The sequence below is a fragment of the Abramis brama genome (genome assembly GCF_963993115.1).
Source record: "Abramis brama genome assembly, chromosome: 1".
In the NCBI taxonomy this organism is placed as follows: domain Eukaryota; kingdom Metazoa; phylum Chordata; class Actinopteri; order Cypriniformes; family Leuciscidae; genus Abramis; species Abramis brama.
Window position 1 is genome coordinate 53940021 of NC_139963.1, and position 25597 is coordinate 53965617.

The 25597-nt window shown below is 40.4% G+C and overlaps 2 protein-coding genes across 2 annotated transcripts in view; one reads left to right on the forward strand and one right to left on the reverse strand.

Moving 5' to 3' along the window:
* LOC311081665 (uncharacterized protein) overlaps nt 1-25597 on the forward strand; it is a gene marked incomplete at its 3' end in the record, with an annotated part of 465213 nt that overhangs the window by 307310 nt on the left and 132306 nt on the right. The window lies entirely within an intron of this gene.
* The window catches only part of LOC311087734 (uncharacterized protein), a 29527-nt gene continuing 23650 nt past the window's right edge, over nt 19721-25597 (reverse strand). The window contains exon 4 of the mRNA XM_084121137.1: nt 19721-19973. Within this exon, the coding sequence (XP_083977263.1) occupies nt 19940-19973 (34 nt within the window). The 3' untranslated portion in view covers nt 19721-19939. The remainder of the gene's footprint in view (nt 19974-25597) is intronic.

The window sequence follows — 25597 nt, forward strand, 5'->3', positions numbered from 1 at the left end:
TTAATACAAGGAAACTTTTCAATATCCTCAATATGCCTAGTTCAGATGTGCCAGAAGTGGTTCTGGCACTAGACGCGGAAAAGGCGTTTGATAGAGTCGAGTGGGGATATCTATTTCGTATAATGGAAAGCTTTGGTTTTGATGATCGTTTTATTTCCTGGATCAAACTATTGTATGTCTCCCCACAGGCATCTATTTTAACTAATGGTGTGGTTTCACCACCTTTTTTGCTTCAGAGGGGCACTAGGCAGGGCTGCCCTTTGTCGCCTTTGCTTTTTGCCATTGCCATTGAGCCCTTAGCTATCTGGCTTCGTGAAGATGTAAATTTTAAAGGTATAAATCGGCTAGGTAGAGAGTATAAATTATCCCTATATGCAGACGATCTTCTACTCTTCATTTCTGATCCAGAGACTTCTGTTCCCGTTATTCTGAACATTTTAAACCATATCGGTAAAATTTCAGGGTATAAGATTAATTTTCATAAGAGTGAGTTGTTCCCTGTAAATTCTTTGGCGAATAACCTTGCACACTCACTTCTACCATTTAAATGGGCGGCTGATGAATTTAAGTATCTGGGTATTACTGTGACCAAATCTTTAACTGGAATGTATGTTTCTAATTTTGTCCCCTTACTTAAAAAGGTTGAGTCTGACATGGAACGTTGGGCTAACCTCCCTCTTTCTCTTGCTGGGCGTATAAGCCTAATCAAGATGACTGTTCTTCCCAAGTTTTTGTATTTATTTCAGCATATTCCAATTTTTCTTAAGAAAAAGTTTTTTATGGATTTGGACAAACGAATAATTTCCTTTTTATGGGGAAATGGACCAGCTCGAATTAAGAAATCAGTTTTAGAGCTCCCTAAAAACAAGGGAGGTCTTGCACTCCCAAACTTTTTGCACTATTATTGGGCCTGCAATATCCAGAAAATTGTATACTGGAGGAACAATCTGAATTCTGAACCCCCTTGCTGGGCCTACCTGGAACAATCCTCAGCGCGCCTCTCTCTGCACTCAGTTATATGCTCTCAACTACCATTGCCTACCAACATTAGTTCAAATTTAGTAGTATCTCACTCAGTTAAGATATGGACTCAATTTAGAAAACAGACTGGGTTGCATAGGTCTTCTACACTCTCTCCGATAATTAAAAACCACAGTTTTGCACCCTCTAATATGGATGAGGTGTTTCGAATATGGTTTGATAAAGGCATAAGGACCATTGATGATCTCTATGAGTGTGGAGTTTTCTCGTCCTTTAATAACCTTTCCAAAAGATTTGACTTACCTAATTCCCACTTATTTCGTTTCTTTCAAGTCAGGCATTTTGTGCAAAAACTATTCCCTCACTTTCCGAATCGCCCCCCTGAATCGCCATTGGATGACTTCTTAAAGCTTGAACCACATTCAAAACACTGTATTTCTGTAATTTATAATTTGATTCACAATAATAATCCAGCCTCTACAAGTAGGGCCAGAGCGGCATGGGAGGGAGACTTGGGATTTGAAATCTCGGATGAACATTGGGAGCGCATTCTTGCTCTCATACACACATCATCTATAAGTGCAAGACATGGCCTGATACAGTGTAAGATTCTACATAGGGTTTACTATACAAATGCTAAACTTGCTAAAATATACCCATCTGTCAGCGATGCATGTAATAGGTGCAAGCAATCACCAGCAGATCTCATTCATATGTTATGGGGATGCCCTAAATTATATGACTATTGGACTAAAATATTCAAAATTCTGAGAGAAGCCTTCGCCATAGATCTTAACATAAATCCTCTTCTGGCCATCTTTGGGATGACCGTTGAAGTTAACCTTTCTGTAACGGTTCAAAAGGCTCTAGCCTTTACTACTCTGCTAGCAAGACGTCTCATACTTCTGAAGTGGAAACATGCCTCACCCCCTTCTTTTGATTCATGGCTGAAAGAAGTGTTCACTTGCATTAAATTGGAAAAAATCAGACTGTCACAGACTGGATCTTTAAGGACCTTTGATAAACTGTGGCGCCCCTTTTTAGACTATTTACTAGCTAATTCTCAAGACACTTAAGCTGAGCATCCTCTGATGATTTATTTATTTTATTTTGAAAATGCTTTAAGATATCAATATTGTATTTTTTTTTTTTTTTTTTTTTTAAATTATTATTATTATTATTATTATATATGTATATGTTTTATTTTATTTATTTATTTATTTTTATTGGAGGCTGTAGGTTGTTTACTTGAGGGAAGGTTTTAATGGGGTATTAACAGTGTGGAACGATTACTTTATAAAATCATTGTTATTATACGTTGACTTGATGTTCCCAGCAGAAAAACCAATAAAGAAATTTAAATTAAACAATCTTATCGCACATCGCAGCTTTTCCTCATATCGTGCAGCCCTACTCTAAAGGAATCGCTCACATTGGCTGTGCACTTGTAATGACACATCAAGGATGTTAAGAGGGTAAAAAGCAGGTTTAAAACTTGCCCTATTGAAGTCAACAGGGTGCAAATTTTAAAAAAATTATAACACGGTGTAGGCAACACCGATTTTTGTCGTTGTTCTCTGTACTGACAGCACTCCAAATGTACAAAAAAATGAGCTCAATGTTAAAATTGACCGGAGTTCTCCTTTAACATCACATTTTAAAAACTTTCAAATAGAGTAGGGCTGTAATCTCCCAGTCTATTAGTAGATTATTTGGTCGATACGTTCCCGCGTTCATTTCATCAGTTTTTACCTTTTTTTTGCCGCGTTCATTTCATCAGGTGGAAAGCACTAATTACTAATAATGGGGGTGTTTTCAGAGCACCCCGTTTCACAGGTAACAGTCTGTCTTTAGAACACCCTCCTTGTTTTCACTTCTTTTGGATTAGCCCAACCCACTGGAGAAGAGAGACAGATAGATTGAAGAAAGTAGGCTACTAGAAGGTTTGCTGAATATCATTACTTGATCTGGTTTGTTTAATAAACATTCTTTTTTATTATAGTGGACGTGCCTTTTGTGTTTAAGAGTAAAAGCTTTAAGTTAATAGTCTATTCGTGTCTCAGCCGCGAAGCTGAGCTCTTATGTTCAGCCTCGCTCTGTGCGAGCTGCAATGAAATGATAGTGTCTGTCAGTTATTATAATACATATGACAAAAACAATTGTCTAAATTATGTTGCATATTTCTCAAAAGTTCTTGTGATGATGATATCACTAGTTGACAACTAGTACTAGTTTCAGAAATCATAGGCTATGATATTGCGCGCAGATGCATGTGATGCAACGCCGCAGAGCCAACAGACTCATGTGTCAGACTCATTTCAGTGCAAAATAATTATGTCAAAAACGATTTAATATACTGCAACTAGCCTACTAGTTTTTTATGTTTATTTATAATTCATTTAGGCGGACAACAAGGCTCCCAAGTACTGCGCACAGTGCGCAGCTAATTAATTTGACGGGTTTTTTTTCCCCTAACGTCATTTTTAGTCGAAAATTTCAGGACTTTAGTCGACCAAGATTTTCTTTGGTTGATTACAGCCCTAAAATAGAGAAAATGAAAGTGCAATTATATTATCACTTTGCATGAAATAAGACTCAAAAGTAGATAAAAAAAAACTGTGTTTGCATTTAGCCTCTGATAACATCAAATTCAGAAACTGAGAAAATACAAGTGTGGACTAGTTGTGCTCTTTGATTAATTTTGTTACTTCACAAACTGCATGCAAAAAGAACAAAAAAAATTATCTCAAATTGAGCTTGAGGTGGTAAATTCCTAATAATGTAAGTTTTTTAGGTATTTTAATAAGAACTAACACGATCGTTATAACGGTGTTTGAACAACAAAACACATCCAGTTGCACATATTTAACAATAGGAATATCATATACTGTATTTCCTGCTATAGCTAACAAATTTGTGAAATTTTTAATAAAAAAGGAAATTGTCAGAAATAAAGTATTCCAACATGAAGTGCCTTTTTGTCTCCATCCTTTTATTGGGCGTAATGAATAAATAAAACAAAAGGAAAGAAAGAAAGAAAGAAAGAAAGAAAGAAAGAAAGAAAGAAAGAAAGAAAGAAAGAAAGACCAGCATCGGGAAGCCAGGAAAATAGCTCAGCTCCCCAATATTCTGGATACAGAATATATAGGCTAGTTAAACTAGGCTATACATGGGAGTATCTCGATCTCATCCAATAAGAACATAAATGACATCATAAGTATCATATACTGTATACTGTTGTATAAGATATCTATAAATGGTCGATATCCGCTGAATTTCCCTTCTGAGCCTTGGGGTCCAAAAGGCTTTTCACAATGTTATACCATGCAATACATAGGAAGAACAGGACCCTCTTTCCCTGGTCCTTCTTAATATGAAACAGATGTGCATTACATACTTACAAAGGAATGTGCAAGCAATGCTTTCTGCTCTGGACAGGCTGAAGAAAAACTATATTTCTAACAGAAATAAAAGCAGATAATCAGTCATTCAGCGCTATTATGGCTGCGGTGTGACAAGCAATGAATGACCATGGGAACCACGAAGTGATACTACGATCTAAATAACGGTTGCCTATGTTGTTAGAAATGACTATTTACCAAGGTATGCGGCGCATCCCATGCAACAAGAGACTAACACGGTTGCCAAATTGCTAATTGCTTTATGTTACACTTACTCTCGCATCAGCTGTTGTGTAAACAGTAGGGGTGTAACAGTTCACAAAATTCACGGTTCGGTTCGATATGATACACTTGTGACTTATGATACACAGCGCTAGCACTGTTTTCGAATGCGCATGCGTCGCGTCTGAACGCGTTGTTGTCTTTGGAGCTCCATCGATTGATTTATAATTCTTGATTTCTCTTTAAACTCACTTACAACGAACATTTTCTATTTTTCCTCACCTCATAGTTACAACGCGGACTGTTGAGCAGACGCGTCTCAAGCCTATTAGTGATCCAACGTCGGATACTCTTATAGGTTACTCCTGTGGATCACGGCTGAACGCGTCTTCTCCACACTCACTTACAAACAAACATTTTTTTCGCCTATCGTGCGTCTACTCTACACCTGTACCACTAAAAAGACGGATTATATCCAAGACTTCAGTCATAAATTAGTATTAATATTGATAGCATCACTGGTAGCGTCGTTGCTAACTTAACTTACTGTCCATCTGTTAAAATGGCGAATATATCAGATGTAAGTAGTCTACCTTTTGGTGCAGGTGAGGACACATTTGAGCTACACGCGTTGCAGTCTGAGCTGGAAGCTGTTGAGAAACAGATCCACGACCTTTTAGTGAGAAAAGCCGAGCTGATAGACCGGCGGTTAGCTCTTGAAACATCACGCGCCGATGCACACAAATCAGTGATCAACGTTACTAACCCGCTGACTCCGACCTCGTCTACTCCGTGCGTTACTCAGCATCGGTCACGAGCGTCGAGGCCGCGATCAGCCATGGTCTCGTTTACGCCGGCTCAAACATGCCACCACGAAGCCTGGATATTTCCGCAGCGGAAGACGCGAGTCAGGTCTAGACCAAGAAAACTCTCTCCGACCCTCCCGGTTTTCGAGATATCCACACAAAACCGCTTCTCCCCTCTTCGCGAAACAGAACGCGATGCTGTAATCATCGGTGATTCCATCGTTCGACACGTACAAGCTACGTTAAATAAAAGTAAGGTGCATAGTCACTGCTTTCCTGGTGCTCGTGTTTCTGAAATCGCTGCTCACGTTCCCGAGATTCTGAACGAGCGCGTCGGAACTGTGGTCCTGCACGCGGGAGGGGTTGACATCAGGCTGCGACAGACAGAGGTTCTGAAGAAAGACTTCAGGAATCTGATCGATACGGTACGCAGCACATCGCCTGATATAACGATCATTGTGTCAGGACCGCTTCCCACGTACCGACTAGGTCATGAAAAGTTTAGTAGATTATTCGCGCTAAATGAATGGTTAATGTCATGGTGCAATGAGCAGAAACTGCTCTTTGTAAATAATTGGAATCTGTTTTGGGAGCGTCCTAGGCTTTACCGTGCCGATGGCTTACACCCAAGCAGATTCGGATCGGATCTTCTGTCAGATAACATCTCCAAAATGTTAAATACCTTTTGACTAGTAACCAAAAGTTCAAATCATAGTCTCTGCTGCACCAAATTAACTGATATAAATAGTGTAGAACATTGCATAGAAACTGTGTCTATTCCTCGTTTAGTGAGATCAAATAATAAATCTACTGCAGGATCTAGAAAAAATCTAATTGTTATTAAACCAGAAAATGTTGCTATTAGTAAACAAAAACAATTTCTAAAGCTAGGTCTTCTAAACATTAGATCACTCACACCTAAGGCAGTTATTGTAAATGAAATAGTCACGGATAATAGCTTCGATGTCCTTTGCCTTACTGAAACTTGGCTTAAACCTAATGATTATTTCGGTCTAAATGAGTCTACTCCATCAGGATACTCCTATAAGCACGAACCCCGTCTGATTGGTCGTGGCGGCGGTGTTGCAGCGGTCTATAGAGATATTCTCAATGTTACTCAGAAAACGGGTTATAAGTTTATTTCGTTTGAAATACTTGTACTAAATGTTACGCTCTTAGATGTTAGAAAAAAATCCATATTATCTCTAGCCTTGGCTACCGTATATAGACCGCCTGGGCCTTACGCTGATTTCCTAAAAGAGTTTGCAGATTTTCTCTCAGATCTATTGGTCAATGTAGATAAAGCATTAATTGTTGGAGATTTTAACATACACATAGATAATTCAAATGATGCGTTAGGGGCTGCGTTTATAGATTTATTAAATTCATTTGGGGTCAAGCAAAACGTCACCGGACCAACTCATCGTCTTAATCACACACTCGATTTAATTATATCATATGGAACCGATCCAACCGATATAGATATCATTCCACAAAGTGATGATGTCACTGACCATTACTTGGTAACTTGCATATTACGTACTGCTGTAATATGTCATGCGGCGCCGCGTTTTCGACCAGGCAGAACAATCCTTCCATCCACCATAGATAATTTCTCGAGTTGCTTGTCTGATCTGTCTCAGCTGCTGCCTGAACCCAAACAAACAGATGAACTAGAAGAACTAACTAGCACTATGAGCACCATTCTCTCTAGAACATTGGATGTTGTTGCACCCGTTAGATTAAAAAAGGTCACAGAGAAAATTAAAGCACCATGGTACAATAATACTACGCATGTTCTAAAGAGAGAAACCCGTAATTTAGAGCGTAAATGGAAACAAACTAATTTAGAGGTCTTTAGAATCGCATGGAAAGACAGTATGTCACGTTATAAAAAGGCCCTAAAAGCGGCCAGGGCTGAGCATCTCCGCAAACTAATAGAAAACAACCAAAACAATCCTAGGTTTTTATTTAACACCGTGGCTAGACTAACAAATAAACAGACGTCACCCGAACAAAATATCCCGTTACAGTTTAGTAGTAATGATTTCATGAACTTCTTCACTGAGAAAATAGAAAACATCAGAACCACAATTGTAAACGTTCAATCCTCAATCGCACCTTATAATTCAGCCTCAATTTTCCCCCCGCAAGAACAATTACAGTGCTTTACAACTATAGAACAAAAAGAGTTAAATAAACTTATCACTTCATCTAAAACAACAACATGTTTATTAGATCCTATACCAACTAAACTACTGAAAGAAGTGTTACCTGTAGTAGAAGAGCCTCTCCTCAATATTATTAACTCGTCTTTATCTTTAGGTCATGTTCCAAGAACATTTAAACTGGCAGTGATAAAACCTCTCATTAAGAAACCACAATTAGACCCGCATAATCTAGTAAATTATAGACCCATTTCAAATCTACCTTTTATGTCTAAAATACTAGAAAAAGTTGTGTCCGCTCAACTGGGCTCTTTCTTGCAAGAAAATGATATCTATGAAAAGTTTCAGTCAGGATTCAAGCCGCATCATAGCACTGAAAATAAAAGCACATAGCACGCTCGTTAAAATCACAAATGATTTACTTTTAGCTTCTGACCAAGGCTGTTTCTCAATACTAGTTTTACTTGATCTAAGTGCTGCGTTCGATACTATAGATCATACAATACTCTTAGATCGACTACAAAATTATACTGGTGTTCAAGGACAAGCATTAAGCTGGTTTAGATCATACTTATCAGACCGCTACCATTTTGTCTATTTAAATGGAGAAAAATCGATCATAATTCCAGTAAACTATGGAGTGCCGCAGGGATCTGTGTTGGGCCCTCTATTATTCTCAATATATATGCTGCCACTTGGAAATATTATAAGGAAACATGGAATTAGTTTCCATTGTTATGCTGATGACACTCAAATATATATTTCATCACGGCCGGATGAAAACGCTAAATTATCCAAATTGACAGAGTGTGTTAAAGATATAAAAGATTGGATGACGCGTAATTTTCTATTATTAAATCCAGACAAGACAGAGGTAATACTTATCGGTTCAAAAAACCGCCCACAGAACCTCTCACAATACAACTTTGACATCGTAGGATGTCCTGTTACTTTATCCTCTACAGTAAAAGACCTGGGTGTTATACTCGATTGTAACCTGTCTTTTGAAAATCATATTTCGTATGTTACAAAAACAGCCTTTTTCCACCTTAGAAACATTGCTAAGCTACGTAATATGCTATCAGTTTCTGATGCAGAAAAGTTAGTTCATGCATTCATGACCTCGAGACTAGATTACTGTAATGCTTTATTAGCCGGTTGTCCTGCATCCTCAATAAACAAGCTACAGTTAGTCCAAAATGCAGCCGCTAGAGTTCTTACTAGATCAAGAAAATATGATCATATAACACCGATTTTATCATCACTACATTGGTTACCTATAAAGTTCCGTATTAATTACAAGGTATTGCTACTGACTTATAAAGCCCTAAACGGCTTAGCTCCAGTCTATTTAACGGATCTTCTATCATCCCATAAACCATCGCGCTCTTTAAGATCAATAAATTCAAGGCTTTTGGTCATACCTAGGATATCCAGATCCACCAGAGGAGGGAGAGCATTTTCACATTTGGCTCCAAAACTCTGGAATAGCCTTCCTGATACTGTTCGTTGCTCGGACTCACTCTCCCAGTTTAAAACTAGATTAAAGACGCATCTTTTCAGCCAGGCATTCATATAATATTGTTAATCTCACAGTTTCAAACTACAATCCGGCCTCTAGTTCATAAATGCCAGAGGAGAACTGGCCCCCGACTGAGCCTGGGTTCTCCCAAGGTTTTTTTTTTCTCCATTAGGTCACCTGATGGAGTTTTAGGACACCATTAGGCCGCTTGATGGAGTTTTTTCGGTTCCTTGCCACTGTTGCCTTTGGCTTGCTCAGTTGGGGATATTTTGGGGATATTTAATTTTATTCTATCAATCAATAAATTCCACTAGAAACAAACTTTGTTGTATTATTTTATTTTAATACTGTGAAGCTGCTTTGATACAATCTGTATTGTGAAAAGCGCTATACAAATATACTTGATTTGATTTGATTTGATTTGACTTGTGTCACGGTTCAGTTCGGTTCGGTTCGTTTTTGATACAGCAAAAATAAAGTAATGCTAGAGAAATTTCCTTAATTTATTTATTTATTTATTTTATTTTATTAAAACTAACATCATAAAGTATGATTTTTTTTTTTTACTTTTGAGCAATTCTGGAGCTATAATTGACTCTTCTTAGGAGCATATAAATCAAAACAGCTCCTTGGAAAAAATGAAATGTAATATTGTAGTAGTTATAAACAAAGGTTTATTTTAGCCTAGTTCAGATTAACATTTGAGGGCAAAAATTGTATTCATAATGTCAAAATAAAACCGACGTAATGTTACTTGAAAGCATTATAGCCTACTATTCCTGCCAAACATGGTTGCATTTAGTGTTATTACAGTAAATCCATGGTAAATGTTGCTGATCCGTGGACACTGGATAGTTCATTCATGGCACAATGTTTCTTCCTGGTTTCCACGTCAGCGCTGTTTGATCCGTTAATAACGGAGAAATGTGAATGTTTCTCACTAGATCTCGCAGCGATGTTATTACTTCAGTGGCGAATTCAAATGATTTATTTACTGGATCTCTTGATCAAGATCGGCTCGCGCTGCACTGGTCCAAACTGATAAACAACAGTCCTTCAACCACACAATAACGAGCAGTTTCGTTCCGCTTGCATTACATTTGCCATTTCATGTTGGGCAATGTTGTGGTCACGCCGGCGTCTCTTACATTATGAGCACGCTTACCACGCGCCTACATTTGAAATAACACAATTTTGGTCAGCAGGAAAAAATGGCCTACACAGTGCACGTCTCCGCATTTGCATACGTGCAAGTGTGCGCTATGAGCACAGTAGCATATATCATAGATATCATATAAAGGCTAGATGTCTTAAGGCGGAGTCACTTCCGGCATCACCGGCGGCCATCTTAACACAGGGAAGCCGTGAATTAAGGTGAGTGATCAGCACACACACAAATCCTCTTATCTAGCTGAAATCTTGACGGATTTACAAACAGTTTGGTTTCTTACAAACGTTATTAACGTGGCTATAATTCCGAATGCTTGAACATGTATGTTATAATTATTCATATGTATGCAGTGTTATCTCTGATGTTTATAACAAACTAAACCGTTTGAAAATCGGTAGAAAATTGAGCAAGTTATGGTTATTTAAAAGTACATGCACCATGCTACAAGTGAGCAAGCACACTGTGGTAAGATGGCCGCCGTGTGCGGACGTCGACCTCCATTGGCTAGCAGTGCGCACGAGACATCTAGCCTTTATATGATATCTATGGCCTATAGCCTAACGGCTGACTGGAAAAGAACCTCTGATTTACCGGAAAGGTGAAAGACGTTTCAGCGTACACTTGCGTCACTGCCTGGTGGTTCCAATTGTGCTGGGTTTCTTAAGTAGTCGTGAATCGCCTCTCATAACATAACATGCTCTAAACACACGCACGCATAGTGGATTTTATTTTGTAATCACGGCTTTGACCGATTACGTAATCGTGGCATCCGTAATCGCAATCCCGATTAGAAATTTGATTAATTGTGCACTGTGCAGCCCTACTCATTAAAGGGCACCTATTATGCCCCTTTTTACAAGATGTAATATTGGTCTTGGGTGTCCCCAGAATGTATTTGTGAAGTTTCAGCACAAAATACCCAACAGTTAATTTATTAAAACCATTTGAAAATGTCATTTTTGGGGCCTGTTTCAAAAAGAGCTGTTTTGGTGTGCACCACCTTAAATGTAAATGAGCTGCATATCCCCGCCCTGCTGGACCCAGATGATGAAGAGAGTCCAGCACAGAATAAACACGAATGAGAATGGACTAAACGTCTCGGAATGGTTATTTGATACATTTATGTACTTACAAAGTTTTAATCGTGTCCTCTTTGCAATTATGGATGTGCAACACACACACACACGAATTGTGATAACGTTCGCGCAATTTTTTGAAACTACACACACACAAATACTGTGATAACGTTTGCGAAGTACAAACGATTTTTCTTTTTTTTCTTAAGTACAAACAAAATTATATTTATGCCAGGGGTGCTGTTGCGTCATGTTGACATTACTTATCGTACAGGTGCTTATGTGTTAAATGTGAGATGGCTACAGAACCAGAAAACAAATGCTGCAGGGAGATAGACGTTTATATACTTTCTATGGAGATAGAACACGTTAATTTATTTACATTTGTAATTGCTGCAAAAAAATGATACGTGACATAAAACTGTCTGACGTTGTTTGTTGAGACATCCTATGACGACGACAATAAATAGCTTTAGACGCATTTGTTGTTGAACTGGCTGACATCGATTGAATGACTATTTGCTCAAAAATCATAAAATACACTTACTTCTTCTGGAGGTGACGTTGGATCGCGAACAGTAGGCAACGATCCACACTTGAGGATTAACTTTAACCCTCGTTCACTAAACAGTCAGTCAGAAAATGATTCACGCAAACATAAACGTATTTAGGAAGTTTAAGTGGCGCCTTTTCTTCATAAATAAAATCCATCCGCTGCGTTTTGAGTGGCTCTGAAGACTACTATGTCCATTCTTACATCCCACAACAGAACACCTACACTTCTTAGGAGACATTACCGGCTGTCGTTGAAACAATGGAGGATGGTGTACAGATCACCGAGGGCGGGGTCTAGGGGTGGGCGGTACACCGGTGTCATACCCAGATAGCACCGACTATTTGATGTGCATTTTACATCTGGAAGACGTATTTTTAAGAGTGTTTGCTCATCTGCAATACGTCTATAGGACGTTTCCTGTCAGATGTCAAATAGACGTTTAGAAGATGTCTTTAAGATGTAATGATTTAGAATGATTTAGAATGCATGTTAAACTGACATCTTCTAAACGTCTATTTGACATCTGACAGGAAACGTCCTATAGACGTATTGCAGATGAGCAAACACTCTTAAAAATACGTCTTCCAGATGTAAAATGCACATCAAATAGTCGGTGCTATCTGGGTAGTCATCACCGGTGTGACATTGCGCCACGACATGGATTTTCTAATACCGTCAATACCGTAATAAATCAATTATGTTCCTTGAACGGCTGCATTTACATTAGGGCTGTAGTCAACCAAAGAAATGCTTAGTCGACCAAAGTCCTGTCCTGCACAACGATTAGTCGACTAAAAAAAATACAAATAAAAAATAAAAATAAAAAAAAGACGTGATGTTTTGCATTTTGATTGAACATTTATTAAACAATTGTCAGAGCATTTATAAAACAACAACGAAAAAACGTTTTTGTTTTTGTTTTATTGACACCTGGGATCCCCCGCGAAACGGTTCTCATTCGCGCTTGAATAAGGCCAGCGACACACTGGCTGCTGGCGTGAGAGTCTCAGCTGCGTTGGGTGTCTGTTTTTATTTCGGCTCCCATGTTAAAAGGTTGGAGTTTGCACACTGCCTGCGTGAGACACGCGTCTCAGGCGCGGCTCGAGCCACGCGGAAAACGCGTGCATGCTAGAAATAGAACCGACGCCTGAGTGTTCCTGCAACAAGAGTGTTCTCTGGCTAGAGCGCAGAACAGCGGAGTTTGTATGAACCGAAGTGCATGCCTGAGCTTGTATTGCTGCTGTTGCTTTGACATTGTGGAAAATAGAATAAACAAAATGTATTAGACTTTTTACCCGTTATTATCAATCTAAATTAATCTCGTTTTTAATTTAGGCAAACTTAATTTCGTTTTTTCTTTATTTAAATTTCGTTTTTCTTTATTTAAATTTTGTTTTTTCTTTATTTAAATTTCGTTTTTCTTTATTTAAATTCCGTTTTTCTTTATTTAAATTTCATTTTTTCTGTATTTAAATTTCGTTTTTTTCTTTATTTAAATTTCGTTTTTCTTTATTTAAATTTCGTTTTTTCTTTATTTAAATTTAGTGTTTCTTTAGGCCTATTTAAATTTCGTTTTTCTTTATTTAAATTTCGTTTTTCTTTATTTAAATTTCATTTTTTCTGTATTTAAATTTCGTTTTTTTCTTTATTTAAATTTCGTTTTTCTTTATTTAAATTTCGTTTTTCTTTATTTAAATCTACCCTTTACTGTGTCAGTAATTTGTTAGTCAGAAAAATATTAGACTACCTTAAAAGTATTGCTTAATTAACAGACTGTGTGCGTTTTATATCACTAGTGCAGTGTCCGTTCTCGGAGAATATAGCCGCCCTGCTCGCGTGAGGTGCGCCGCTTCCCGCTCGCGCTGTTCTGTAGTTTACTATTAATTCTGAACGTGTCGCGTCTCGCGTGTCTGTCTATATTGCACCAAATGCGACACTGCACTCCCTTGTGAAGTCGATTGGATGAACGGTTCTCGAAATAATCAAAATGCAAACGGACAGACAGACACATAGAGATTACTACCTATATTCCTTACTGAGCACGAAGCAGCAGTGCAGCCAGCCACAGGTGCGGTTCTCGAGTGTTCTACGTGGTGCGCTAAACTGTGGCGCTGTTACAAAATAGCCTAAATTAAAGCATTTAAAGTTGTGGATAAAACATAGGCTAATTATATTTAGAATACAGTAATATATAACTGCTTATAAAGGAATAAATATCAAGGAGTAAATCAATGAAAATTTCTTTATTGGTGAAAAAAAAAAGTTATACCGTGATATTATACCGTCACCGTTCAAAAGATGAAAAATACCGTGATATTAATTTTAGGTCATATCGCCCACCCCTAGCGGGGTCCATGCCAAAATCCAGATTGTCAATCAAATCACGTCGGTGGGGCTTAGCAAAATTCTACGTCACAGTGAGGGCAATCTTAGAACAGCTCGTTCTGAGACAGTGCTTGTGATTTATTGAGATAGTAAAACAACTACTGGGTGGATTTTTATCATTCTAGGGTGGTTTTGCTCACACACTGCCAACACACATTTATGTTCAAACACCATGTAAAAGTGAATTTTGCATAATAGGTGCCCTTTAAAGATGGCCCATTTTTTCAAAATCACTTGAAATCCTATTCCTAACCAGCCACTGAGTTAGAAGCACTGAAAAGAAAATTAAGCAATTTAATCATCTGTGGAACGGGCAGGACTCGAAAAACTCCAGCCAATCATTTCCAAGACCACCTAGAATCATTGGACAGTAAGTGCATCAATCAAACGGTCGTACCATACCCCCTCCCCCCATCCATGTCCATGTTTTTCAAATGGGTGAGGTCAAAGGAAAGAAGGTAGGACCATTTGAGTTGTGTATTTTCAAAATCTGCCGGCCGTTTTGCAAATCACATACCCCACCTTTAATTGAATCAGGTTTGCCATTTCAGGGTTAAAACAGAAACATGGTCTATCAGGGGGTCCCTGCAGGAGACGTTGAGAACCACTGTGTTAACACATCTCCGGCGAATGGCTTCTTCGTGGCTTCTTCACGCAAAAGAAAAACGCTTTCAGTGACCTATGTGGCCGTTTCCTGATGGATAGAAGTTGTTTGTTTACTTAATCTTATCCGTGTAATTCACAAGAGCTCTAAGCGCATGCGAGACTGCTGCGAGTAGTCAAACTCGTTTTCATTCACAGGAAACTGACAACACGCTGACAGACAGGACAGAGTAGGTAATATTTAATATGAAAAGAACTCAACTTTCAAATTTGGTCAGTCAAAGAAAACTAAACGATAAATAGGCCTACCGTTTTGTGGCTCTTTAATGTGTTCTGACAGAATGCCTCAGTTAAAGCCAGGTTCAAATCCACCGACGTTAAAATCTACTAACTCTCCTGACTGCTTTGTCGGACAAAAATGGTGGATTTTGATTGGTCAGACTCAGATCACATGCCAATGCATTCCCCCATCCAAACATAGAGGTCCACATAATGAAGAACAGATGTTGCCAGTACCTTCTTACAGAACTCTGTTATGCTTATGCTGAGACTACCATACTAGAATTTCTTACAGCTATATATAGTAAGCAACAAATACCCACCAATGAAATAAGTTAAGTGTAAAATTTACAGGAGATCTGAAGACATCAACATAATAAATGAGGTGAAAACAGGAACTATTTTCATGAAATAAAGAGTTTTCAGCAGATCTGTTAATATTGATGAGCCTCAGACTATCAACACTCATTCAACAAGCCATTCAGGATCATCAGCAGATCATCTCACTTTATTCTGAGTGTTTGCTGTTAGAAACACATTATTTGAGTCAGGATGATAAAAACCTGTAAAACAGCTTGGCTATATTGAAAGACAATATTGTTAATTCTCACAATATAACATGGATAAATCATCAATAATAAAACAAAAAAAATGACACTTATATCTTATCAACCTCAATCTAAAACTTTAACTTAGCCTACATAGCCTATATACTCTGGGGACATCGGAGACTATTTCACATATTGTAAAAAGGGGCATAATAGGTGTCCTTTTAAACCTATCTTTACGAACCTCAACAGATTATTATTTGAATTATTTGAATCTAAATATAGTTTGACTTTATAATAAAGTTATGATAAAGTAATTCCATTAAAAATAAAGAAAATGTAACGCTTCCTGTGTCAAACTTATCTATTTTATTTTTTCCCATGTATAGATTTTAAATTCCCCACATTCATTACTCTTACAGGGGTAATATAAAGTGTTATACTATAAGAATACATCAATTTTAATAAGTAAATGTAATCTACCAAAGATAAATGTCAAAGAAATAAAGGTAAACATGAAAATGGCAACAACAACACTTGGGATCGATTCCCCTCACAGATCTCAAACTTTGACTCGACTTGCAGCAACAGTTCTCACTCCAAACATCGAGACAATCACACAAACAAACACAAAATCGCTCAGGTCTGGATGAACTCAACATATTCTCCTCATGCTCGCTGCTGCTGCACTAAATGTTTATTTCAGTAGGAAGACGCCAGAAAAGACGCACAAGTATCGCTGTGATCGATGAAAACACTACAGAAATGAGTCTGTCGCTTAATCAAACTGTATAAAGTGTGTGTGATGGTTGTGTAAATATGAGAAATACCGTGAACTGCTCTCCTCACCTCAGAAGACTCGATGCTGAAACTGAATGAGGGAAAAGACGGCGCGAGAAAGCGGTGACGCCATCGGTCTCCAACGCACGCGCATACGGGTGCATACGGGAAAGCTCATTTGTGTTGAGCCCTGCAAATATCATGACCTGCCTCTTTTATTATTAAATAAAGTTTTGAAAGAATCGATAATATTAAAACTAGGAATTGTACTTGGTCCACCCTACATCTCAAAGCTGGAGCCGGAGCTGGTGTTGTTTAAAGTTCATAGTATTTGTTCTGACTTCATGAAGCCTCATGGTGTGAATGAAACATCAAACTGACTAGATCAAACTCTTTGAAATGTATATGATACTGGATATCAAGGATGAAACTGTAAATAATGTAGACAGACAGCAATCTCATTCATAATTTAGTCAGGCATTTAAAAGCTCAATTGAGACAATTAAAACATGGAAAACGCAAAAAGCAATCATATCAGGATACTTCATGACTTTCTGAACTAAAATTATTCCTGATAATTTTATATATTATAATTTTAAATATAATTTTAAATTATTCCAGAATCAGCAGAAAATAAGTACATGGACAATAACAATGAGATGTTGGGAAAATGAGTCAAGAGTTTAATCAATAATTATATGAAGCAAATACAAACATTAATTAATAGTGAAATGGAATGAGACAGATCTCTCTCTTTACTGACTCATAACAGCCAAAGCATCTCAAGAGATAAAGAGAAGAAAAGTGACCAAAGATACATGAAAGTATATCTTGTGTTTGCATTGAAGAGTAGAAGTGGAAGAGAAACCAGATGTTCCGATGAAAAACAATGAAAACATGTTAAAAATGAATATCAGATTCACGTCTCTCTTAAAAGTGTTATGGCCTTCTTCTCAGTGTGAATTTTCTGGTGGTCTTTCAGTTCCTCTTCTGTAGTAAAGGACTTCAGTACTGAAACACACACCGCCGTCTCTTTTCTGCTGTAATATTACGAATGAATATTCTCCTTTGTGTGAATCTTCAAGTGTTTCTTCAGGACTGAAGCCCAATGAAACTGTTTACCACACTGATCACAGATAAATGGTCTTTCTTCAGAATGAGAAGCTGATGTGATTTCAGAGCGAAAGCCTGAGCCGCTTCTTCCCAGTATGAACCCTCATGTGAACCTTCAGACTTGATTTACATGTGAAGTGTTTTTTTACATTGAGGGCAGGAGACCGATTTTGTGGCTTCTGTTTTACCTTTCTTGTTGTGCTGAGAGTTCAGGGCAGAGAACGGTTTGTAATTGTGCCGTACCGTACCAGGCTCAAGTGGAAACACAACCGGAACCTTTTCTGAAGGTGGAAAAGCAGCTTTTCTTTCTCAGCACATAAAGATGAACTACTTACTGTGATCTCAGACTGTGTTGATGTTGTTTCTCCACTGCATGGATCTTCATGTGTCGCTTCAGGTGACAATTAAAAGAGAAACTCTTCCCACAATGATCACACGTGTGCGGCTTCTCTCCAGTGTGGATCATCTCATGTGTTTTCAGATTTGATGACTGACTGAATCTCTTGTCACAGTGTGAACACTTGTAAGGTTTTTCTCCAGTGTGAATTCTCTGATGTCGTTTTAAATTTATCCCTGTAGCAAAAGTCTTCTCACACTCAAAGCACATGTAGTCTCTCACACCAGTGTGTATTTTCTGATGTGCATGTAAAGTTTGCAGCTGTGAAAAACTCTTTGGACATACAGAACATGAATGTGGCTTTTCCTTCATATGAACCCTCAGGTGTGTCTTCAGGTGTGATGCCCTAAGAAATGATTTGCTGCATTGATCACATGTGAACGGCTTCTCTCCAGTGTGAACTCTCATGTGAACATTAAGGGATGATGATTGACTGAAACTATTCCCACATTGATTGCATGTGAACGGCTTCTCTCCGGTGTGGATCCTCATGTGAACATTAAGGTGTGCTAATTGACTGAAACTATTCCCACATTGATTGCATGTGAACGGTTTCTCTCCTGTATGAACTCTCTTGTGAATCTTAAGAGATTTTTTGTCTGCGAATCTCTTTTCACACTGTTCACACATGAACGGCTTCTCTCCGGTGTGGATTCTCATGTGAACATCAAGGTATGATGATTGACTGAAACTCTTCCCACATTGATCACATGTGAACGGCTTCTCTCCAGTGTGAACTCTCATGTGACGCTCAAGACTTTGTTTGGTTGTGAAACCCTTTCCACACTGAGTGCAGGTGAAAGATTTCTTGTATTTTCTTTTCTTTAAAAATTTATTTTTAGTCTTTGAGCGACTCAAAGGTTTTTCTCCAGGTTGGACATGATGTTCCTCCTTCACTTCACTCAGTTCTTCACTCTCCTCCTTCACTTCACTCAGTTCTTCACTCTCCTCCTTCACTTCACTCAGTTCTTCACTCTCCTCCTTCACTTCACTCAGTTCTTCACTCTCCTCCTTCACTTCACTCAGTTCTTCACTCTCCTCCTTCACTTCACTCAGTTCTTCACTCTCCTCCTCCACTTCACTCAGTTCTTCACTCTCCTCCTTCACTTCACTCAGTTCTTCACTCTCCTCCTTCACTTGTCTCAGTTCTTCACTCTCCTCCTTCAATTCCATCGAGTCTGAAATAAATTAAAAAAATCATTTTCAAATTTTCTAAATAATCAAAATAATTCAAAGAGAGAAATATGGAGTGAATGGAGAAAAAAAATTATCCCAGATGTAACAGACAACTGCTATAAAATATTACAATAATTTGCCTTTTTATAAATTTATTAAACATCCCTGAAACTTTCTATGAATGAGGTACACTTATCTTCCAGTTATTATTTTTTAAACATTATAGGCACAAATCCCATGTTTCCACGCATGTGAAAGTGGGACACAAGAAACACAAGATCAAGTAAATGTCACTGCGAGAAAGAACACAAATGTTTGCAGTAAATCAGAGTAGATTGTAATTTTTTACATTTTGGAATGATTATTATTTTTTGTACGTTTGTAAAAAATATGCACAAATTCAGGTCAAAATTCTCGTAACACTGTTACAAATTATAAACCATATATAAAATAAATGTAAAATAAAGAAGAAGTGCTTGAATGAATGGAAAATAAACACCAACCTCTTTGTTCTTCAGGATCTTCAGTGTGTTTCATTCTGCAGGGTTCTGGATAACTCATGTTCTCACTGTCCTCTTTAATAAACTCAGTCTTTGCAGGTTTCAGCTCTTCCTGATGCTCTGATGCTCGTCTTCACTTGTAGCTGATGGGAATATTCCAGCATTTATTGGAGAATTACAGTGGGAGGAGCTTCACTGATGATGAATTGCTGTGGGAGGAGCTTCACTGATGATGCGACTGCTGTGGGAGGAGCTTCACTGATGATGATTTGTAGTGTGAGGAGTTGATCTGCCAAAAATATATCTTTACTGAGTTTGTTTTTATGCTCATGGACAACAGAATATAATAATGTAAATTCCTCCAAATATAAATAATGATAAGAAAAACAGTTGAAAGCATAAACAGAAATAAACATAGGCTACTTATAGTAAACAACAAATACCCTCAGTCTGCTGACACCAATGAAATTAGCTTTAAGTGTCAATTTACAGGAGAGCTGAAGACATCAGCATAATAAATGAGGTGAAAACAGGAACTATTGTCATGAAATAAAGAGTGTTTTCAGCAGATCTGTTAATATTGATGATCCTCAGACTATCAACACTCATTCAACAAGCCATTCAGGATCATCAGCAGATCATCTCACTTTATTCTGCTGTTAGAAACACATTATTTGAGTCAGGATATATGATAAAAGCCTGTAAAACAGCTCTATTTAAAGAATTAACATGCTTTCTCACAATATAACATGGATAAATCATCAATAATATAACAAATAATTAAATAAATAACCTATCTTTACGAACCACTACAGGCAAATAACTATAATATGTTCATCTAAATATAGTTCGACTTTATAATAACTATTAATTCCAATAAAGTAATTCAACATGTTACAGATTTGTATGTACAGAAACTGACAATGATCATAAAGCTCTTTAAAAATAAAGAAAATGTTACACGTCCTGTGTCAAACTTCATTAATATTTATCTATATTCCCATGCATATAGATTTGAAATTTCCCACGTACATTAATCATACAGGGGTAATAAAGGTCCTTGTTAGTTCCTTGTGATGAAAATGAAAATGGCAACAGCAGCAACACTTGGGATCGATTCCCATCAATTCCCCCTCACAGATTTAAAACTTTGACTTGACATTCAGTAACAGTTCTCGCTCCAAACATTGAAACAATCACACAAACAAACACAAAATCGCTCAGGTCTGAATCCTTCGAAGGACACACCATGTAGCCTTCATAGGATTTCCTAATTGCACAACCAGGTGTTCCCGATCACCGCTCCTGGAGCCAAGCAACAGTGCGAGAGGACAGCTGCCATCCTGATAATTTATTTGATATAATTGAGTAAACAGCTATGGGGCCAGAATTGGCTATTGTCATTTTTATGTTTTACATTTTACTGGATGACATGGTGAGGATGTTTCAGCCCCAGCACTGCCGGGTCATGTATTTTCGGCTTAGCCAATACAGATAAATTAAGCTGGTTTGCTGCGTCCCAATTCAGAGGCTGCGTCCTGAATTGGCGGATTACATCTTTTTTTTTCAAAGTTCAAATGTTCACTTATATCTTACCTTGATGCGATTTTGTAGGCTAGTGTATTCTTTTTATTACATACACAAATGGACCATGGTGAACATACAGGTTTTTTTTAACCCTGTTTGAATATAAAACCCAGATGAATATAAAAAAAGTCTAGTGCAAACGTTACTCCGGCTCGTCATCGGCAACTTTCAGTTGCTAGGCGACAAGAACAATCCTCCATAGGCTAGACCGGTCCGAGCGCAGTTTGGCTCCCCAGTAGGACGCGGCCAGTCACTTTCGTCTGTCAGATGTCCAGCACCACCAGACCAGCCGGATCAATGATGGAAGACAGAAAGGATCCTGATGTGACTCTTTACTTGATGTAAAAAATAAACACATGATGATGAATAGCTAATCTTTATTTACCACATTGTAATAAAGGCTGTACAACTTTGAAATATGGGCATGTAAACTAATTACAAAATCTGTGTGTTTTAGTCTAAATCAGGAAACCCCAGAGCAGCCGAGTACATCATCTGCTGAACCCAGGACCCCAACCGCTCGCCCGCTTCCACACAGCACCGCTTTCACTCCTCCTGCAGCCCACAGATCCAGATCTCCTCCTGCAGCCCACAGATCCATTTCTCCTCCTGCAGCCCACAGATCCAGGTCTCCTCTTGCAGCCCACAGATTTATTTCTCCTCCTGCAGCCCACAGATCCAGGTCTTATCCTGCAGCCCACAGATCCAGCTCTCCTCCTGCAGCCCACAGATCCTTTTCTCCTCCTGCAGCCCACAGATCCAGGTCTCCTCCTGCAGCCCACAGATCCATTTCTCCTCCTGCAGCCCACAGATCCATTTCTCCTCCTGCAGTCCACAGGTCCAGGTCTCCTCCTGCAGCCCACAGATCCAGGTCTCCTCCTGCAGCCCACAGATCCATTTCTCCTCCTGCAGTCCACAGGTCCAGGTCTCCTCCTGCAGCCCACAGATCCAGGTCTCCTCCTGCAGTCCACAGGTCCAGGTCTCCTCCTGCAGCCCACAGATCCAAGTCTCCTCTTGCAGCCCACAGATCCATTTCTCCTCCTACAGCCCACAGATCCAAGTCTCCTCTTGCAGCCCACAGATCCATTTCTCCTCCTGCAGCCCACAGATCCAGGTCTCCTCCTGCAGCCCACAGATCCAGGTCTCCACTTGCAGCCCACAGATCCATTTCTCCTCCTGCAGCCCACAGATCCAGGTCTCCTCCTGCAGCCCACAGATCCATTTCTCCTCCTGCAGTCCACAGGTCCAGGTCTCCTCCTGCAGCCCACAGATCCATTTCTCCTCCTGGAGTCCACAGGTCCAGGTCTCCTCCTGCAGCCCACAGAACCATTTCTCCTCCTGCAGCCCACAGATCCAGGTCTCCTCCTGCAGTCCACAGGTCCAGGTGTCCTCCTGCAGCCCACAGATCCAGGTCTCCTCTTACAGCCCACAGATCCAGGTCTCCTGCAGCCCACAGATCCATTTCTCCTCCTGCAGCCCACAGATACAGGTCTCCTCCTTGACCAGGCTCCTCCAGCACTGCCACAGAGCCACCAAGAGGACTGTCTGCGACCCCTACCTTGAGGTTGTGTCGTAGAGTAAGGAGGCCCTCTGTGTCACAGAGTCAGTTTGGCCCCTCAGTAGGACTTGGCCAGTCACTTTCATCTGTCAGATGTCCAGCACCACCAGACCAGCCGGATCAATGATGGAAGACAGAAAGGATCCTGATGTGACTCTTTACTTGATGTAAAAAAAAAAACACATGATGATGAATAGCTAATCTTTATTTATCACATTGTAATAAAGGCTGTACAACTTTGAAATGTGGGAATGTAAACTAATTACAAAATCTGTGTGTTTTAGTCTAAATCAGGAAACCCCAGAGCAGCCGAGTACATCATCTGCTGAACCCAGGACCCCAACCGCTCGCCCTCTTCCACACAGCACCGCTTCCGCTCCTCCTGCAGCCCACAGATCCAGGTCTCCTCCTGCAGCTCACAGATCTAGGTCTCCTCCTGTAGCCCACAGATCCAGGTCTCCTCCTGCAGCCCAGAGATCCAGGTCTCCTCCTGCAGCCCACAGATCCAAGTCTCCTCTTGCAGCCCACAGATCCAGGTCTCCTCCTGCAGCCCACAGATCCATTTCTCCTCCTGCAGCCCACAGATCCATTTCTCCTCCTGCAGCCCAGAGATCCAGGTCTCCTCCTGCAGCCCACAGATCCAAGTCTCCTCTTGCAGCCCACAGGTCCAGGTCTCCTCCTGCAGCCCACAGATCCAGGTCTCCACTTGCAGCCCACAGATCCAGGTCTCCTCCTGCAGCCCAAAGATCCAGCTCTCCTCCTGAAGCCCACAGATCCATTTCTCCTCCTGCAGCCCACAGATCCAGGTCTCCTCCTGCAGCCCACAGATCCATTTCTCCTCCTGCAGCCCACAGATCCAGGTCTCCTCCTGCAGCCCACAGATCCAGGTCTCCTCCTGCAGCCCACAGATCCATTTCTCCTCCTGCAGTCCACAGGTCAATTTCTCCTCCTGCAGCCCACAGATCCAGGTCTCCTCCTGCAGCCCACAGATCCATTTCTCCTCCTGCAGCCCACAGATCCATTTCTCCTCCTGCAGCCCACAGATCCAGGTCTCCTCCTGCAGCCCACAGATCCAGGTCTCCTCCTGCAGCCCACAGATCCATTTCTCCTCCTGCAGCCCACAGATCCATTTCTCCTCTTGCAGCCCACAGATCCATTTCTCCTCCTGCAGCCCACAGATCCAGGTCTCCTCCTGCAGCCCACAGATCCAGGTCTCCTCCTGCAGCCCACAGATCCATTTCTTCTCCTGCAGCCCACAGATCCATTTCTCCTCCTGCAGTCCACAGGTTAAGGTCTCCTCCTGCAGCCCACAGATCCAGGTCTCCTCCTGCAGCCCACAGATCCAGCTATCCTCCTGCAGCCCACAGATCCAGCTCTCCTCCTGCAGCCCACAGATCCATTTCTCCTCCTACAGCCCACAGATCCATTTCTCGTCCTGCAGCCCACAGATCCATTTCTCCTCCTGCAGCCCACAGATCCAGGTCTCCTCCTGCAGCCCGCAGATCCAGGTCTCCTCCTGCAGCCCGCAGATCCAGGTCTCCTCCTGCAGCCCGCAGATCCAGGTCTCCTCCTGCAGCCCGCAGATCCAGGTCTCCTCTTACAGCCCACAGATCCAGGTCTCCTCTTACAGCCCGCAGATCCAGGGCTCCTGCAGCCCACAGATCCATTTCTCCTCCTGCAGCCCACAGATACAGGTCTCCTCCTTGACCAGGCTCCTCCAGCACTGCCACAGAGCCACCAAGAGGACTGTCTGTGACCACTACCTTGAGGTTGTGTCGTAGGGTAAGGAGGCCCTCTGTGTCACAGAGTCAGTTTGGCCCCTCAGTAGGACTTGGCCAGTCACTTTTATCTGTCAGATGTCCAGCACCACCAGACCAGCCGGAACAAGGATGGAAGACAGAAAAGGATCCTGATGTGGCCCCCATTCCACAAAGGTTTTACCCCAGACTGGAACCTGGCGTGCAATTGGACACATCTGTAGAGCAAAGCCCCCTCTGCCTTTTCAAGCACTTGCCAACACAAACAAGCTGGCAGAGAGAAACATTGCTGCTGGGAAAAAGTACAAGTGGACCGCCATCAACCCTGCAGAGATGTTCCAATTCATTGGATTAGTTTTGTACATGGGCGTTCTAAAGCTGCCAGCAGTAAATGACTATTGGAAGAGAGAGAAAAAAAGTGAATTTTCCGAACATGGTCATGACACGGGATATGTTACGTACCATATCTTGTAATATCCATATGAGTGACCCAGAGGAAGATGTAGTAAATGACAGAAAGAAGCAGATTCAGCCAGATGAGTATGACACACTCTTTGAAGCCACTGATGACTGAGATAAAGGCCGCTTGTCAGTCTGCCTACCATCCCAGGAAGCAGATTTCCATTGATGAGAGGATGGTGGCCACCAAGGCAAGAACTGGGATGACCCAGTACATGAAAGCTAAACCCACCAAGTGGGGGATAAAGCTGTTTGTTCTGGCAGACTCCATTAATGGCTATACCTGTGACTTCAACATATACACAGGTAAAAGCAGGTTGGCCTCTGGATTAGGGCTCTCATTTGACTCTGTGGTGAAATTGATGAGGCCATCTTTCCTAGGCAGTGGTTATCACCTCTACTGTGATAATTTCTACACCAGCCCAAAACTCTTCAGGCACCTGCTGTCCCTCAAATTTAATCAAATTTGGAGCCTGTGGTACCATACGTGAAGGGAGGAAGGAGGCTCCAAAAAACAAAAAATAAATAAACTGACCAAGAAATCCCCCAGAG